The sequence below is a fragment of the Vipera berus genome, assembly GCF_964194415.1.
Source record: "Vipera berus genome assembly, chromosome: 2".
Classification (NCBI taxonomy): Eukaryota; Metazoa; Chordata; class Lepidosauria; order Squamata; family Viperidae; genus Vipera; species Vipera berus.
Window position 1 is genome coordinate 161,325,903 of NC_138203.1, and position 17,388 is coordinate 161,343,290.

General features: G+C 42.1%; 1 protein-coding gene across 1 annotated transcript in view; it reads right to left on the minus strand.

Annotated features, from left to right (window-relative positions):
- Positions 1-1,111: 1,111 nt before the first annotated feature.
- FSCN2 (fascin actin-bundling protein 2, retinal) overlaps positions 1,112-17,388 on the minus strand; it is a gene marked incomplete at both ends in the record, with an annotated part of 31,556 nt that continues 15,279 nt past the window's right edge. The window contains 4 exons of the mRNA XM_081320926.1: positions 1,112-1,317; positions 4,266-4,433; positions 5,760-5,881; positions 11,449-11,605. Of these exons, the coding sequence (XP_081177052.1) occupies positions 1,112-1,317; positions 4,266-4,433; positions 5,760-5,881; positions 11,449-11,605 (653 nt within the window). The remainder of the gene's footprint in view (positions 1,318-4,265; positions 4,434-5,759; positions 5,882-11,448; positions 11,606-17,388) is intronic.

Genomic DNA, 17,388 nt, shown 5'->3' on the forward strand with positions numbered 1-17,388 from the left:
GCCAGGCATTCCTGAGTACATTAGCTTCTAAATTATATCTCCAGCATCTAGAGTACATTTTATGCATTTATTGCCTTTATTTCATCAGATTTGTATTCCGCTTTTGGTAACAGCAGCTCAAGAGGGTATACGTAGTGTGCTCTCCATTTTTCCTCACAATGCCACCTTATGATGTTTTGGCTGAGAGAAAAATCAGCCACACACTACCAGATTCCTTCTGCTTTTGGGCTACAACCTCTGAGCCAGCATATTAAATGTGGGAAGGGCTTGATTCAAAAAAGCTGCTCCTAGAAACAAAAGTAATCTGGGAAATACAGGGTATATTAAGTGAACTGCAGGCCTTGGCTGGAAACTGGCAAGAGCAGAGGATAGGAATGTCCTGGGCCTATTGCTACTTAGCTTTAAAGGGGCAGATTTTAAGGGCCAAATAACTACAAATAATAGCCTTTATTATGTTGAGAATTGGGAGCACACCTATCCTGTGTCTTCAGTTATTGCATCCAGTTAGAAGGAGCTGACTTTCCACATTTGGAAAGAATCCTGAAACTATCCTGTCTCCTCTGTTTTGCATACCCACGTTTTCTGGAATGTTGACATACCTATATCAGATGCCTTTTAAGGTCTGATACTTCTTGGAGGAAAAAAACACAAGGATGCCCTAGGGATACTGGAAGGGAAATACAACCTCTGTAACTTAGTCTGACATAGCACAATAACCTCCTCCTAGGAGCCTTATTAGTGTGTCACTTCTAAACTTAGGCAAGGAAGACCGAAACAAAACAAAACAAAAGCCCTAGGGGTGAGGGGTGTCAAACTGCCGGCCCGTCGGGCAGGTGCATCATGCCGAAACTGCGCCCACCCCATTGCCGGCAACGGGGAAAAAAGTCACGATACGTCGCGGCACGTCACACGACGTTGCAAGTTTGACACCCCTGTCCTAGGTGAAGAGGTTCCTCTATCCTGATCCACCTTTTTCCTTGCAGGGTATGGAAGTGTAAGGCCCCTTGAGTCCAGGTGCCAGAACTCACCTTCCCCTCTCATCTACCACTCAGTGTCTAGGCTTGGGTACCAGGCTGGGCCCTGGAGTATCTCAAGCCCTGTGGGGAGGGGCTCAGTATTCCCAAAACGTTGCACAGTTTAGGGTATCGGCATCAGCTCGCAGGGTTCCAGCTGGGTCTCCTCGTAGGTATTTGCCATTCTTCCCTTTAATGGCCACTCGGCTGCACTCACGAAACTCAAAGAAGAAGTCCTCAGATGTCTCGCCATCACTGCACACGGTGCCATTGCTGGCCACGTACCAGAACCTGTCACTGAGGCCTAGGAGCACCAAAGAGGCACAAGTCATTGGAGGGCGCATACACTATGGAGCCACATTCATCCTAAACACTTGCCTGGATGTTTCCCTGATAAACACACACAAGTCAGAAGCCATAATGCTGCCGGCATCAACTTCCGTTCGTCCAGTGCGCTCCCACAGAGAGGGCCTCCTTAGGGTGCCGTCGGTCAAAGAGTGTCGACTGGCGGCCCCCAGGGGGAGGGCGTTCTCTGTGGGCGCGCCAGACCTTTGGAACCGTTTACCGGTGGAGCTCCGGACGGCTCCCGACCTTCGCTCCTTCCGACGTGACCTAAAAACATATTTATTTGAACAAGCCGGCCTGGTCTGATGGGTTTAGGGGTATTTTAACGCTTTGTATTAATTTATTGAATTGGGCTGTTGTATTTAATATTTTTTAATTTTTATATATTGTATTTTATTGTATTGCCCTGTATACCACCCTGAGTCCTTCGGGAGAAGGGCGGTATAAAAATTAAATTAAATAAATAAAAATAAATAATGGGCCAGCATGTTCAAACTTCGTAACGTGATGATTGAAATATGAAAAGGAGCACTTGTGCCAGGACGATGAGTGGTTCTTTAGAGTGGGGGAAAACTCTAAAAGAGACAACATTTGTCCAGTTTGCTCATTCAACAACCAACACACTCAAGATCACTGCACAGAATCTAGAATGCAGAGAGTTCCACCATAGGCAAGGCCATGTTAGGAAAAAGAGAAAACAAAAGCCCGTGTTAAAAAGTAACATGAAGCCCCAGGCTCCCTAATTAAAACACTGGCATACGCATCCTTTGCCAGGGCTAGTCCTCTCTTTAAATGTCTTCTAGTTGGACCTCTGCCCATAGCTGGTTATGGTAGAGGAACAGAGAGCAAGGAGTTGCCCATCCCAGTTGGTACCTGGAAGACAGAACACACAAGACACTCTCACTTGGTCACCATCTTCCTCAATACAGGGCAATTTGATTCCCATCACCATAATTATTTCCCAATAAGCATCCAGAATCAGGGACGCGGTGGCTCAGTGGGTTAGGATGCTGAACTTGTCGATCGGAAGGTCGGCAGTTTGGTGAGTCGAATCCCGAGTGCCGCGTAGCAGAGTGAGCGCCTGTTACTCGTCCCAGCTTCTGCCCACCTAGCAGTTCGAAAGCACGTAAAAATGCAAGTAGAAAAATAGGGACCACTACGGTGGGAAGGTAACAGCGTTCCGTGCGCCTTGGCGTCTAGTCATGCCGGCCACATGACCACGGAGACGTCCTCGGACAAGCGCTGGCTCTTCGGCTTTGAAACGGAGATGAGCACCGGCCCCTAGAGTCGGAAACGACTAACACGCATGTGCGGGGGAACCTTTACCTTTACCTTTTAAGCATCCAGAAGGAAAAATGAGCATGTGCACTTTTGGGTTCTTTTGCGAAGCAGTATCTTCTTTTCCTCATATGGAGTAGAGGGTAGAGATGATGGAACAGTTGGAGCAAGGAGGAAATGTTCTAAATCTATTTCGTGTCTACCAACAGCAGCACAGCAACTAACCATGATAGCCCAGAGATAGCTCCATATGGCAAGTCAGACGTGAGGTTCCCTTGTGACTTGGATAACTTTCAATAATTTAATCTATTGTGTGAAATTAGCTGATGGATTCTAAAGATTCTATATAAGATTGTTCTATATTAATTTTTTTTTAAATGCTGTGAGGCTCTTAAGCTGTCCATTATAGCTGTTTCCCTTCCACTTTTAATTTTCTTTCTCCAACAGTCTGTACCCTTTGACTGTTGATCATATTCAGTTTTCATCAGACCTTTTTCTTAAAGTCTATTTCTCCGCTTGTATAAACCCTGGAATCAAAGGCAACAATACTTCTTTCTTGTGGATGGTACTACAGGTGGTCCTCGACTTACAACCACAATAGGCCCCAAAATTTCTGTTGCAAAGTGAGACATTTGTTAAGTCCATTTGTCCCATTTTTACAACTGTTCTTGCCATAGTTAAATGAACCACTGCAGTTATTGAATTACTAACGTGGTTGTTAAGTGAATCTGGCTTACCCATTGACTTTGCTTGTCAGAAGGTTGCAAAAAGGAATCACATGACCCCAGGACACTGCAACTGTCATAAATAGGAGTAAGTTGCCAAATGTCTGAATTTTGATCATATGCCGATGGGGATGCTGCAGTGGTCATAAGTGTGAAAAATGGTCACAAATCATTTTTTTCAGCGCTGTCACAACTTCAATCACTAAATGAATTGTTTTAAGTCAAGGGCTAGTGTGTTTTTGTTTACTGAACATACACTTAGGATATTTAATTAACTATTATTATATAGAATGGAAAAGGGACGCGGTGGCTCAGTGGGTTAGGACGCTGAGCGATCAGAAGGTCGGCAGTTTGGCGGGTCGAATCCTGAGTGCTGCGTAACAGAGTGAGCGCCTGTTACTCGTCCCAGCTTCTGCCAACCTAGCAGTTCGAAAGCACGTAAAAATGCAAGTAGAAAAATAGGGACCACTACGGTGGGAAGGTAACAGCATTCCGTGCGCCTTTGGCATCTAGTCATGCTGGCCACATGACCACGGAGACGTCCTCGGACAAGCGCTGGCTCTTTGGCTTTGAAACGGAGATGAGCACCGGCCCCTAGAGTCAGAAACGACTAGCACGCATGTGCGGGGGAACCTTTACCTTTACCTATATAGAATGGGGATGAACTGCAGTCGACAAAATGGATATGTTTGCATATGATTGCATATGGGAACTTCAAAGCATTAACACTAAGCAACCTTTGAGTACATACCAGTTTACACTCACATGCAGGAAGTGGCCCACTGTGTTTCGTGTAGTATAGCATTCCTCGGACATGTGATCCAAATTAATTCACTGTGTGAATGAAGAATGTTCCCCAGCTCCTTCTCTCTTCCAACCACCCAGTTTGCAGACAACTAATTACCTTTGATCTGGTAAGCACCATCACTGAAATTGAGGTGGAAGACATCGTAGATGGAACGGTTGGCATCCAGCAAGTTGGAGTTGCGATGGTAACAAACAAAGCCATGGGACCCACGAAGAACTAGAATGGGTCGGTTGATCAGCTTGAGAACAAATTCTTCATCTTTCCCTGTGGCAACAAACTGTAACTCAGTGCGTTCTGAGGTTAATGAGGCTACCATAACCCTGAAGAATTAGGAATCTAAAAATGAATTCAAGGTTGCTCCCTTAGAAATGCCTATTTCTAAGAACTTGTTCATGTAGATATTTGGCAAACAGAAGGGAAGATTTTAAGTAGGGCTTAAAATTGGGGGTCATTTTATAGTCATACCTCTACAAGTTCCCTGCATGTGCCAAAATTCTAGAAATGTTGAAGAATCCCGCTTCTTTCCATGCTTAGGTAATCCAAATATAATAGTCCCTTAATTCTAAGACTAAATAAGCGTTGCTTTAGTATTCTCGTTAGCTAAAATTGTTTTGCACATACAGGATATATAATTATTTACCAATTTAAGAGTTCAAGAGTGTTCTAGAGTCAGCTCAAGAATATAACAATGTCCTCTTGTCAGCCCGCATTGAGCAGATATGTCTCTTTTGGTTTTCCTGTTCCCTTAAACATCTGCTTTTCTAACTACGGCTTCAGAACTATCTGGCCAGGCTCCACCAACTCAATGATAAGGTTCCCATAATTGCTAAGCCCATGGTGCTTAACCATGCTTGGTTCACGATGCCACTATTACCCAGATCCACATAACATGTTTAACTCAAATAATGATATAACACAACATTCAGCATACTGCTGAACCCAGCCAGCATCTCTAGAAACAGAGTGGGTTTCTTCCAACTTCCTTGGAAACTTCAGTTTACACCAATTCTCTATCTAGCTCTCCTCTATTACACACCAAGACTTTTCAAGATTTATTCCAGCTGTCTCCAGTCTCTCCTGATTTCTATAAGCCCCAAAGCTTATTGCTTGCAGTGGGGGGGGGGGGGAGACAGAAAGACAGATAATGAGAAGGTAGTCCAACTATTTGGAGGGCTCCAGATTTATACTCTTTCTTTTGGCGACTAATTAGAGCTATATGGAAACTTCAGCCATACTTTCAAGATATTGCTACACTAGGTCCATCTGGCTTTATTTTGTTTCACCATCTTCTACATTCCACAAAGCAATGCAACTGTGTTAAATATTTGATGTCTGGATTTGGTTGGATTATTTGTCTTTCAAAGCCATACGAAAGCAGTAGAAAATGAATGAATTTGACTAACCCACCTTCTACTAAAAGTCCAGTCAGCATGACAATTGTCAGAGATGCTATGGTCCTTCAATAACCAAAAGAAAACAGATTTCTCATAGTGGCTTCCTATTTTTATTTTTATTTTATTTAAAGGGACTGAACTTTTGAAATAAAGCCCACGGGGAGTTTCCTCTTCAGGAACCAGAGATAAGACTTACCCACTCTGTCACTGACAGCTGCCAGTTGCCCATTCTTCTTGGTACAGATGTATTTGCCATTGTTAGCTTTAAGGGCAACACGGCGACCCCGCCATTCAAGGTCGAACATAATGCTGGCAGATCTGAGGAAACCAAAGCAGAAAGGAAGAGCAGAAAGGATTGATGGGAGAATCAGAAAGTAGGAACTATTCATTCCTTCCAAAGATTTTGTTCTTTCTGGCCTATTAGGCATTTATTACACATATAAATCCCACATACAATACACCCACAAAACTCCACAAAACATGGGAGGGAGATTTATGGAATCTTGATACAGTTGTAAAAATTGTATGTTGGATTGTATTGCCCATCTGCTAGTATTTACAAAGGTTCATCATGCTCTGTTGCAACTGTTTCCTGAAGGTTTGGAGGCATTATTACCCTGCCTTAACTCATTGGCTTTTCAAGTTGTTCCTGTGGAGAGCAAACGTGTCTTACTAATCCTTTGCATTACATATTCTGTTAAATAACTATTTTTTCCCAAAGCACCAGAAGGCAAGACAAGAAACAATGGATGGAAACTAATCAAGGAGAGAAGCAACCTAGAACTAAGGAGAAATTTCCATGACTGGAAGCTTTCAAGAAGAGACTGGAACAGCCACTTGTCTGGTATGGTATAAGGTCTTTTGCTCGAGCAGGGGGTTAGATTAGATGACCTCCGAGGTCCGTCTATTCTATTCTATTCTGTTCTGTTCTGTTCTGTTCTGGTCTGGTCTGGTCTGTTCTATTCCTATTCCTATTCCTATTCCTATTCCTATTCTGTTCTGTTCTGTTCTGTTCTGCTCTGCTCTGCTCTGCTCTGCTCTGTTCTATTCCTATTCCTATTCCTATTCCTATTCCTATTCCTATTCCTATTCCTATTCCTATTCCTATTCCTATTCCTATTCCATTCCACATTCTCCACTACACTACACAGTCCACAAATTGAAAGAAGGTATGTGGGATGGGGAATTTGCCTTACTAAATGAAAAATGAAGGTCAGGAAACACATTTGTAATGCACATTCCACCCAAACAGGGGCATGAGATGACACATATTGCTGAATATTTTCCTTTTTCTTTGGCATTGAATTGTAGCATAAAAGCATCCAGGCTATTTTCAGGGGCAGAAATAGGATTTTCCTAGATGTGACAAGTCTCTATAAGGAACCTCAGGGAATTTCAGTGCCTCATTTCATTGCCAAGTCTTTTTTTTTTATTGAAAAGTTTTAGAATACATTTTATCTTTAACAATCCCCCCTCCCCCCACCCCTACCTATCCCTCCCTACCCCTCCCCCCCTTTCCCCCTCCCCCCCCCCCCCCGACTTCCCAGAGCTAAGTACAAGGTATAAAAACAAAGAACAATCATAAACATCCATATGCTACCAACAATAAATTCTTAAATCTATCACTCTCTAGCTCAGATAAGATAACTACAAGCAATACTAATATTACATATAAAAGGGAAAAAAAAAAGAAAAAAGAAAGGAAGACTTATTCAAATGCTAAATGAAACTTTTTAGTCCCATATTTGTTCTGGATATATTCAATCCATTTTTTCCACTCCATAATATAACGTTCTTGCGAATGATCTTTCAAATAAGCCGAGATCTTTGCCATTTCCGCCAGGTCAGAAACCTTTAAAGTCCATTCTTCTATAGTCGGCAGTTCCTCCTTCTTCCAATATTGACCTATTAAAAGTCTTGCTGCTGTAATTAAATTCAACATCAGCTTAGTGTCCACAACAGTAGCATCTGTAATTATACCCAACAAAAACAATTGCGGACAAAACTTTATCCTTTGCTTGAAGATCTTCTGCATATTCCACCAAATTTTTATCCAAAAAGCCGTAACCTTTTTGCAGGTCCACCATATGTGAAAATATGTTGCATCTTCGCCACCACACCTCCAGCATTTTGGCTGATAATTCGGATACATACTTGCAAGCTTTTTAGGATCTAAATGCCATCTATAAAACATTTTATAAAAGTTCTCTCTTAGGTTTTGAGCTTGTGTAAATTTTACGTTCCTCACCCAGATCTTTTCCCACGTGTCCATTGTAATAACTTCTTGGATATTCTGGGCCCATTTTATCATACAATCTTTAACAAGTTCTGTTTCTGAGTCAATTTCTATCAATGCAAGATATATTCGTTTGATATGTGCTGGACCCTGATTTCTAATTTGCTTTATCAAATTTTCGTCAGTCATTTCATTGCCAAGTCTTATTCAGCCCTAGTCTTTGAATAAAGGTTCAAGTCATTGAAGAAGAATAGGGGGGGGGGACTTTAGCGTCTACATATATGTTTCCAACAGTTAATCCCACTAACTGTCAAATATTCTAATTTTAATCTAATCTACTTTTGTCCAGTTTTAGCCTGCAGCCTGGAGCTCATGCTTGCCTGGATTAGAAAGTTCTTAAATGTTCTTGCTTAGAAGTGTCACATGTTAAAGGGGAAGTAAGGGCGCAGTTGGAGACGGAGAAGGCAGAGAAGCTGTTGTTGGATCGCCCAGATTCTAAAATTAAAAACAGCTAAAAACAACCAAGAAGGTGGTGCTTGTTCTTTATTGTATTGAAACGAGGATGCTGAGAAAAGATGTTATTCTTTTCCCTCATGTTGTTTTCCCGAACTAAATTATCTTCCTGAAAATATTATTTGCCCCAGGGAATAGAGAAGTTAAGAGAAATATATTCAAATACCCACATGGATTTCTACTGAACAAACAGCCGCTTCTGAAAGGGATTTTTTTTAACCAGGAAATTATAAGGGGAAAGGCTGACCCCCTTCACTGCAACCCCCTCTTGAGGGTGCTTTTAATTTCTCAGCATCCCAGATCTTCCACAGATTTGGTTATGTGATCCAAAGATGCCATTGCCAGATTCTCCAATCCTACTATTAAAAGTTCTCAAGCTACTGAGAAAACATTTCAGTAAAATAATAACAATTTAAAAAAAACCCCAGACTTATCAATTGTTGACAAGACAGTCTAGATCAGACATGTCAAACACAAGGCCCGGGGGCCGGATGCGGCCCGCGAAGTGGTTTCATGTGGCCCGTGCAGCCATCCTGGAAACTGAGGGAACGGCCCCCACTGCCTTGGCTCTGGCCCAGAGACCCTCAGATTTGTCCCACTCCTGCCCAGGCCCCCCATAGGCAACCTTGATGAGAACAATGTAGAACTGGCCACGCCCACCCAGTAGGCCTTAGGCATTCTAGTCATGCCCACCCAGTAGGCCACGCCCACCCTGGCCATACCCACCCGGCCCCCTGAGAGCAACCGCAATGCTGATGCGGCCCTCAATGAAATTGAGTTTGACACCCCTGGTCTAGATAGTGGATGTGGCAGTACCTGGAGACAGCAGAAGAGAAAAGAAAGAACTGGAAAAAGTCACAAAATACCAAGACCCACAACCCCGTCCAGGTTTGGATGGGGAGAAACAGGCTTCGTCTCAATCCTGCCAAGACTGAGTGGCTGTGCATACCGGCATCTCAGACTAACCAATCTTTTCCATCGTTAACTATGGGGGGTGAGGTGTTACCCCCCATTGATAGGGCCCGCAACTTGGGCGTGCTCCTGGATTCACGGCTCAGTTTGGAAGATCATATAGGAGCCGTGGCCAGAGGGGCTTTTGCCCAGGTTCGCCTGGTGCGCCAGTTATGGCCCTATCTGGACCGAGATGCCCTACGCACAGTCACTCATGCGCTCGTGACCTCCCGGCTAGACTACTGCAATGCTCTCTACATGGGGCTGCCCCTGAGGACCACTCGGAGGCTTCAGCTGGTGCAGAATGCAGCCGCGCGAGTTGCGATGGGAGTCTCCCGATACTCCCATGTAACACCTCTTCTCCGCGAGCTGCATTGGCTTCCAGTTGCCCTCCGGGTGAGATTCAAGGTGCTGGTGATGACCTATAAAGCCCTAAATGGCATGGGCCCGGATTATCTAAGGGAGCACCTGCTGCCAGCGTCAATTTCCCATCGTCCTGTGCGCTCCCACAGGGAGGGCCTCCTCAGGGTACCGCCGGTTAAGGATTGCCGACGGGCGATCCACAGGGGGAGGGCATTCTCTGTGGGCGCGCCTACCCTATGGAATCAACTGCCAACGGAACTCCGGACTGCCCCCGACCTTCGTTCATTTCGCCGGGACCTAAAAACCTGGCTCTTTGAGCTATCTGGTCTGGACTGAGGGGTTTAATGTTTTTAAATTGTGATTTAATTTTTGTGGCTAGACTTAATTTAATTTATTTTAATTTTATATTGGATTGTTTTTAAATTTTGCCTTGTAAACCGCCCTGAGTCCTTTGGGAATAGGGCGGTATATAAACTGAATAAATAAAATAAATAAATAAATAAATAGAAATAGAACAACTGTGGCAAAAGAAAGCAATGATAATGCCAATAGTGATTGGTCCAAAACCACTGGACTAACACTTGAATGTAACCACCATTAACAAATTCACCATTACTCAAAAATTACACAAAAGGCAGCTTTCCTTGGAACAATTTAAATTCTGCTATATCTTTAACACCACCGAAACAGCAACACCTGCCTATCCCAGGTCCTTGGGAAGGACTCAATAGATGGATAAAAATGCCAAATCCAGTCTGAATATCTGGCTGACTGTGCAATAAACAAATTATAATAAATTTAATAATTTATTAAACTTATAAGATGCCCAACCTTCAATGGCTCTGTGGCTCACAACCATCGATTAATCAAGCAGACAAACAAAATGTAAAATCAATGTAGACCAATGCAGAATATATGAAATCAGATTCTGCAGAAGGGAATTATGAAATGAGTTCTGATCAAGCAGTTGAACTATTTTAACCTTCCACCAACCGACTGGCTGTTATTTGTGTAGAAGCAGATGAACGTTTCGTACAGGAATAACTTTTTAAAAACACCCACACCATCCAAATGTCCAACCCTGGATTCTCACATGAGGGGTGTGTGTGGGTGTGTGTGGGTGTGTGTTTTCAAAGAGAGGGAGTCATTTCCATAGGACATCTTTCAGCCTATTCCACTGTTACACGTTTGCCAAAGTTACTGGTTTGGGCAAGGGAAGGGAGGGAGAGAAGCACAGAGACTGTATCAGAACAGTTGCTGCCGGAGGAGGAAGGGAGATGTTCTTGAGAAACAGCAATTGTCTAAATGCAAACTCTGCAGAGGAAGATAAATGGGGCAGCAGATGCCAAAAGCAGCATCTTGCCATCATGGCACCAGCTTCCCTCCTTTTGCACAGGCACAGTTACTCTATAGGTCTGCAAAAAAGAGACAGAATCTGCTTTGTGGTGGTGCAGTGTTGTTTTTGTTGTTTTGATGAAAACCTACAGTAGCTCTTTGTTAAACCTGGTGCCCATTTCTTCATTATGATGTCTGGTACACGCAATGGACTCACTTCTGAAATCCTGATTACTTTAGGGCAAGACTATGCAATCTTCTTATGCTTAGGGGCTGGAGACCACATTACCACTGGTGCTTTGCTTGCTGTTGCCATCACCAAAATGGCTGCCTAAGGAGGTGGTGAGTAATCCATAGTGATGTCTGCCTGACAGACAGAGGTGGAAATATACATATTTCTTTTGAACCATATTCAGTCCACCGAGCATAGGTTATTGATCCCTGCTTTAGGGACCTACCAGCGAAATGAAGACACAGCACAACTCACATTTCAGTAGCCGTGGCTTGAATCCCTCCATGCGCCACCAAGGTCCAGTAGTTGCCTGTGTTGGAATAGAAAATGCACTTCTTGGTTTCTTTGTCAATTTGCATCTGGAAGGTTTCATGGTGTGTCTCTTCATCCTGATTGGCCGAGACATTAACACCTAGAAGAAAGAACGTATTTTCAAATCATTTAGTTACCAAATATCCCAATTCACCTCTGATCGAGCTTGTGAGAGAAGATGCCAAGATCCTTAGAAAAGCACTCAAGTAGTGGTACTAATTTGGATAACTGGAGCTTGTAAATAATTATTTAAATAATTAAATAGTATAATATGCTTTATTAACCACCCATTTTTAGCAGTAATCAATACAAATTTTATATACAATTTATAATCTCCTCTCAATGTGCAACAGGCTCAATTCTGCTCACCTTGAGAAAAGCCTTCAAGACTACCAGGCCAAGTTGGATGAAGGTTCCTGATTCATCGCTCTATTATGTTGTGGGGATACATTTACATTTGTTTGTTGTTTATTATAAAACATATTTATTTGTTTATTGTTATATGATGTCCTTTTCTGTCCCTTGGAGTATGTATTTATTTAACCAATTTATAGGGCCAGCCATCTAACAATGGGCAATGAAAAAAGGTAAAAAACATAATTGTTCAAACTAATTAAGAAAAAAAACTGAGTCGAGGCTCTTATAAACATCTAAATCAAGCATATCACCTACACCTATTCCCAAACTCTATTAACATCCTGGCCTTAATGCTTTGGAGAAAAGTCAGATCTTCATGGACCTCTGGAAAGCCAGCAGGTTTGAAGCTGTCTATAGTATCTTTGAGAGGATGATGTTCTATAAGATAGACACCATGACAGACAAGACACACTTCAAGGGCGCACCAGGTGACAATTTTACTACTTTACTGAAGGGACGTACACTACAGCATGCCTTTGCATTGCAGATAGGCAGTCCCACAAACAATAAGGACCCATGCTACATAGGTGACGACCAACACCTTGAATTGTGCCTGGAAGTCTACTGAGAACTAACATAGTTCACATAGCAAAGGTGTTATGTGGGTGTACCTTGGTATACCCAAAACTGAATTTATGGTTGCATTCTGGACCAGCTGAAGCTCTGAAAGATTTTCAACAGTAGCCTCATATACAGCGTGTTGTAGTATGTTGCAGTAACCCAACTGGGCGGTGACTAAGGTTTGAGTGACTGTGAGTAGTGCTTCATGATCTAAGAACAGGCATAACTATGTGCACATGAAATATTTATACAAAGGCTCTCCCAGCCACAACTGCCACCTGCTCCTCAAGATGCAAATCTAAGAGGAGTCCCAGAGTGTGCACCAACTTTGCCTGAGGCAAAGATGGAAAATCAGTAGATATGAGGGGCCCTAAAACCCTGAGCTGCACATTCTCTTTCAGCTAGTTCTTCCCCATCCAGATCCATACCCCATCCAGGCATTGGGAATTTACCTTGATGGGATCATTTGGATAACCGAGAGCGGAGATATGTAAGGTATAAGAGGCTATATTGATTATTTTGACCCCATGCCAATAGATTATCTTGCCCACTGGTTTCATGTAAATCTTACAGAGGAGTGGAAAGAGAATTGATCTCTGTGTGGTCCCACAAAGCAGAAGCCTAGGGCTGGACCTTTCCCAAACTACTAACACTGACTGAAATCTGGAGGTCAGAGAACCACTGAAGAATTATTCCCCCCTCCCCCTAGTCCTGGCGCCCTCAGCCAACACAGAAGGATACCCAAATCAAGTGAGGGATCAAGGAGGGCCAGGATGGATACACTATCTTCATCCTAGCAGCAGAGGTCATCCATATGTATAGTCAATACTGCCCTGCTACTACATCTTGGCCTTAAACCCAACTGTAAAGGGTCCAGTTTATTTACTTATTTAAACATTTCTGTAGCTGCCCATTTTAGAATCAACTCTGGGCAGCTCACTATCAATAAAACAATATAAACAATCATAAAACAAAGAGCAATAAAATAATAAAGCTAAAAACCAGAAAAACCTGGTGCCACAATTGCATTACCCTGATGAAACCCACATTCTCAACCCATCCTGACTTCCCACTTTATTTAGGAGAAGAGCTAAATTGTAATGTTCTTGGGAAGGATAAAAGGTTAGGAGACTATTGGATTTCATGGAGCAGAGCTGCAATGGAATCTGCCTCCTCCTCGGCCCTTTGGAGCTTTATAAGCTATAAGCCAAAAAGGAAAGAAAGGTTGGAGACTGGACCAAAATTGTCCAGTAGCGCTAAGCCAAGTGATGACCTCTTGAAGAGTGTTATTCCCTGCTGAACTCACATGACTCCTCGCTGAGGGTGGACAAAACATTTTGAATCCAGAATAGATTTTGGCGTTCCTGGAGAGACTTCAGATGGCTGTTTTTAGTTTGAGGCAACTATTTCAGTCTCAAAACCTGCTTAATTCAGAATGTTTTGCGCGTTTAGGTTCCTCACTAGCATTCTAGTCATGCCAGATTTGAGGATTATATTTGCTGTCCCCAATCCTGAACATCTGGGAATAAAAGGAATTGAACTACCCAAATAAACTGATGTTACATCTAATAGAAAGCCTGCATGCTGGGTATATTCGATATAACATCTTCCCTCTCACGGTCTTGTTTTACGTACTGTTATTATTTTAATGGGTTTGTAAAATGTTTTAACTCCTAGTTTTATTATATGCCGCCTAGAGTCACTGTGAGGGAGATGAGTATTGGTAACCAAGTTACCCAATATGTTTGTCCTTAATCCAGGTCCAACTTTCTTGGCATGGTAAATAGTAACCTAGTTCTCAATGCTGACCATAATGATGAAGGTTTGGTACAGGCGCCCGGCGTATTATGTCAAAAGCCCATCATGTCCATTTGCACAACAGGCTTCTCCACCTGATCCAAAATGCTTGGTAATCAGTGCTCCAAAAGATGGAGAATTCTGAAGCATAGTTTTTTATTAACAGGATAATTTTCTCATCAGCTTCTAAACTACAGCAATCGGCCTAATAACATGCCAGGACAAGAACAAGTAGATATATACTGTACTTGCTACTTACCTTCACTGAAAGCATAAAGGAAGGTCTTTCATTACTCTTGAACTCAATTACAAACATCTACCGTATATACTTGTAAAGAGAAAGGACCCATTCAATACAGCATAAACTTGGAAGGAGGAAGGACCCATTCAATCCTGTTCCACCTGCCAAATCTGACCACCCCTAACGTCCCCATGTTAGGAGGTCATTGGAAAGGAAGTCTGCCTGCAAGCATTAAGGAGTGAAGCTACTTTACCAATATTGCTGCAGCCTTTGCCCAATAACAATAGCTACATTTGCCAGCAGGCATTAGCCCAGCTTCTGAAGTGTTCAAATGGAAATTAAGAGCAGGAGCGCATTGCCGGCATTAAAAAAAAATGCAGGTGACAGACATCTTGGACTATTGAACAAGGAAATGTCATACATGCAATCAGGGACCATGACTAAGAGTTGTTTTTATTTTATTTTTTCAGCAGTGCAGGAAACAGAATAGAAAATGGAATCCTGATAGCATCTCCTGTGGCTAGATGTTTTATACTGCATATCTGCTGACAGCGGAGGGCTTCTCATCTGACCAAATAGAAGCTGAAAGAACCTAAGAGATGCTGAGACGAGGGAATGTGACAGGCAGCCAGAGGCTCCTTGAAATGTTAAATGACCTGGCAAAATTTTGCAAATTACAGTGAACACAACAACTGACACAAGGGAAACTGAATGGGAACGGTCAGAAAATCATTGGCAAGCAATAGAGTAAGATTAAAGACAGAATATTCAAGATCACTGTACTCTGGTTGTGGAGCCTAGGAGAACAATTTGTATCTCCGAGGGGTGCCTCAGAGAGAACACTAGGAGTTGCATTGTTATAACACCAGCAGCATCTCACGTATGCTAGAGAGCCTTATCTGGATGGGAAGGATACTTCAAAGAGTATAAAAGAACCATAGGTTGTGATGTTTGGGAGGACACTGCAAGTAAAATTAAATCATAAACCCGGAAAGCACTGCGGAGTTCCCTAAAGAGGCTTTAGAGGTTGTGGATTATGATGTGTACATTGAGCTACCTGGGTAAATATTTCTGAGTGGCAAATTCTTTAAGCAGTGCCTTCCTCTATAAATCCAGTGATAAGTTTGGTAGGGAAACAGAGCTGATAGCAACTTAAATTTTATCGTAGGGAAGTGGGGGGACATGCAGACTAGAGCTTTACAGATCATTGGGAATATGGATGATGGGTAGTGTGAGATGAAACATGAAGTAGTAAACTACATCCTCATACTCAGAGGGATAAGTGTAACATTGGGGATGGGATTGTTGTGTTATTTCCACTCTCTGAAGGACAAGCAACAAAAGGAAACTTGCATTTCCACAAAACGCTGTGTCAATATTGGAGAAAGGTTAAAAAAATCTAAAGGCAGGAGAAAGTCTGCCTTATAAATGGAGATTGCTATTCTAATTTTTGGCAATCATACTCTGTTTATATACAAGATTTCAGGTAGTCGTAAACTACAGTGTCATTTTGACTCTTACAGATTAGCTGATATTTGTACAATATTCTCAAAAACTGGTCACAGTTTGTATCAAGCGAACTCAAGGCCTTTCAGGGAATCTAAATATCAAGCATTTTCACCTGTTTCTCCTCAGAGTGATGGAAAAGCAGAATAAATTGGACTTGAAAGTCAAGAGAAGAGGAAGGAAAGTGGGACCAGATCCTTAGCCCTGCTTTTCTGTTTTGTTTTGTTTTGTTGTATACAAGCTAGAACAATCAGGGTGCAAAACTGGAACAATCAAAGTCAAACAGGGTATGTGGTGAGCCAAGCCATTTCTTGGTACCATGGCAATCATAATCTTTAAAGGATTTGGATCAGGGATGATGACTTGCAGCCTGTGAGGTAATCTACTACTGGCAGGGGACTGCAAGAGACCCACTGCATTTTTAGCAGTTCAAAACCTACAACAAGCTGAATATGATCTTAAGTTGAAGAGCTGATGAATTGAGGAGAATACTGTCCACAGCAAGGGGGTTTTCCACTGTTGATCTCCTGTGTGTAAACAATTTGATTTAAAGACAGGTTAAGAAATCTTTCCCCAGATTTCTGGGTTCCTATATTGTATATTTGTATCTCTACTGAAAAAAATCAGATGTTCCTCTGTCTATTGTATTTCTTTATGTATTTTTTGTTTGTTTTTGTCACCTTTTTAAATTTTCCCTTTATCACACCCCCATTTGTGCTATTTTTTATTTTATCACTTCTTTGAAATTCAGTACAGGTAAATCCTCAACTTATAACTATTTGTTTAGTGATTGTTTTAAGTTACAATGGCACTGAAAAAGTGACTTGTGACTGTTTTTTACATTTAAGACTGTTATAGCATCCCGGCGGTCACATAATCAAAATTTGCGAACTTGGCAACTGACACGTATGTATGACCGTTGCAGTGATCACCTTTTGCAACCTTCTGACAAGCAAAGTCAATGGGAAGCTAGATTCACTTAACAACCATGTTACTAAATTAACTATACTGCAGTGATTTACTTAACTGTGGAAAGGTCATACAATGAGGCAAAACTCACTTAACAACTGTCTTGCTAACTAGGCTTGTGTTTGTAAATCGAGGACTATCTGTATTTTATATACTGAGCTTTTACACACACAAAGTGTGTGTGCATGGATACATGTAAGTAGATGGAAGTAAGCAAAAAGAAGTACTGAAGCAAACACAAAGATTAAGAAAAGCATATAGTAGAAGAATACAGGTTGCAGGAACAACTATCAGAAAGTATCAGCCAACAGCTGGAAAGGGATGGAATATAGGGAGAGAACAGACATAGAATATATAAGTGGTTATACGTTGATTTTTGAACAAATGCATGT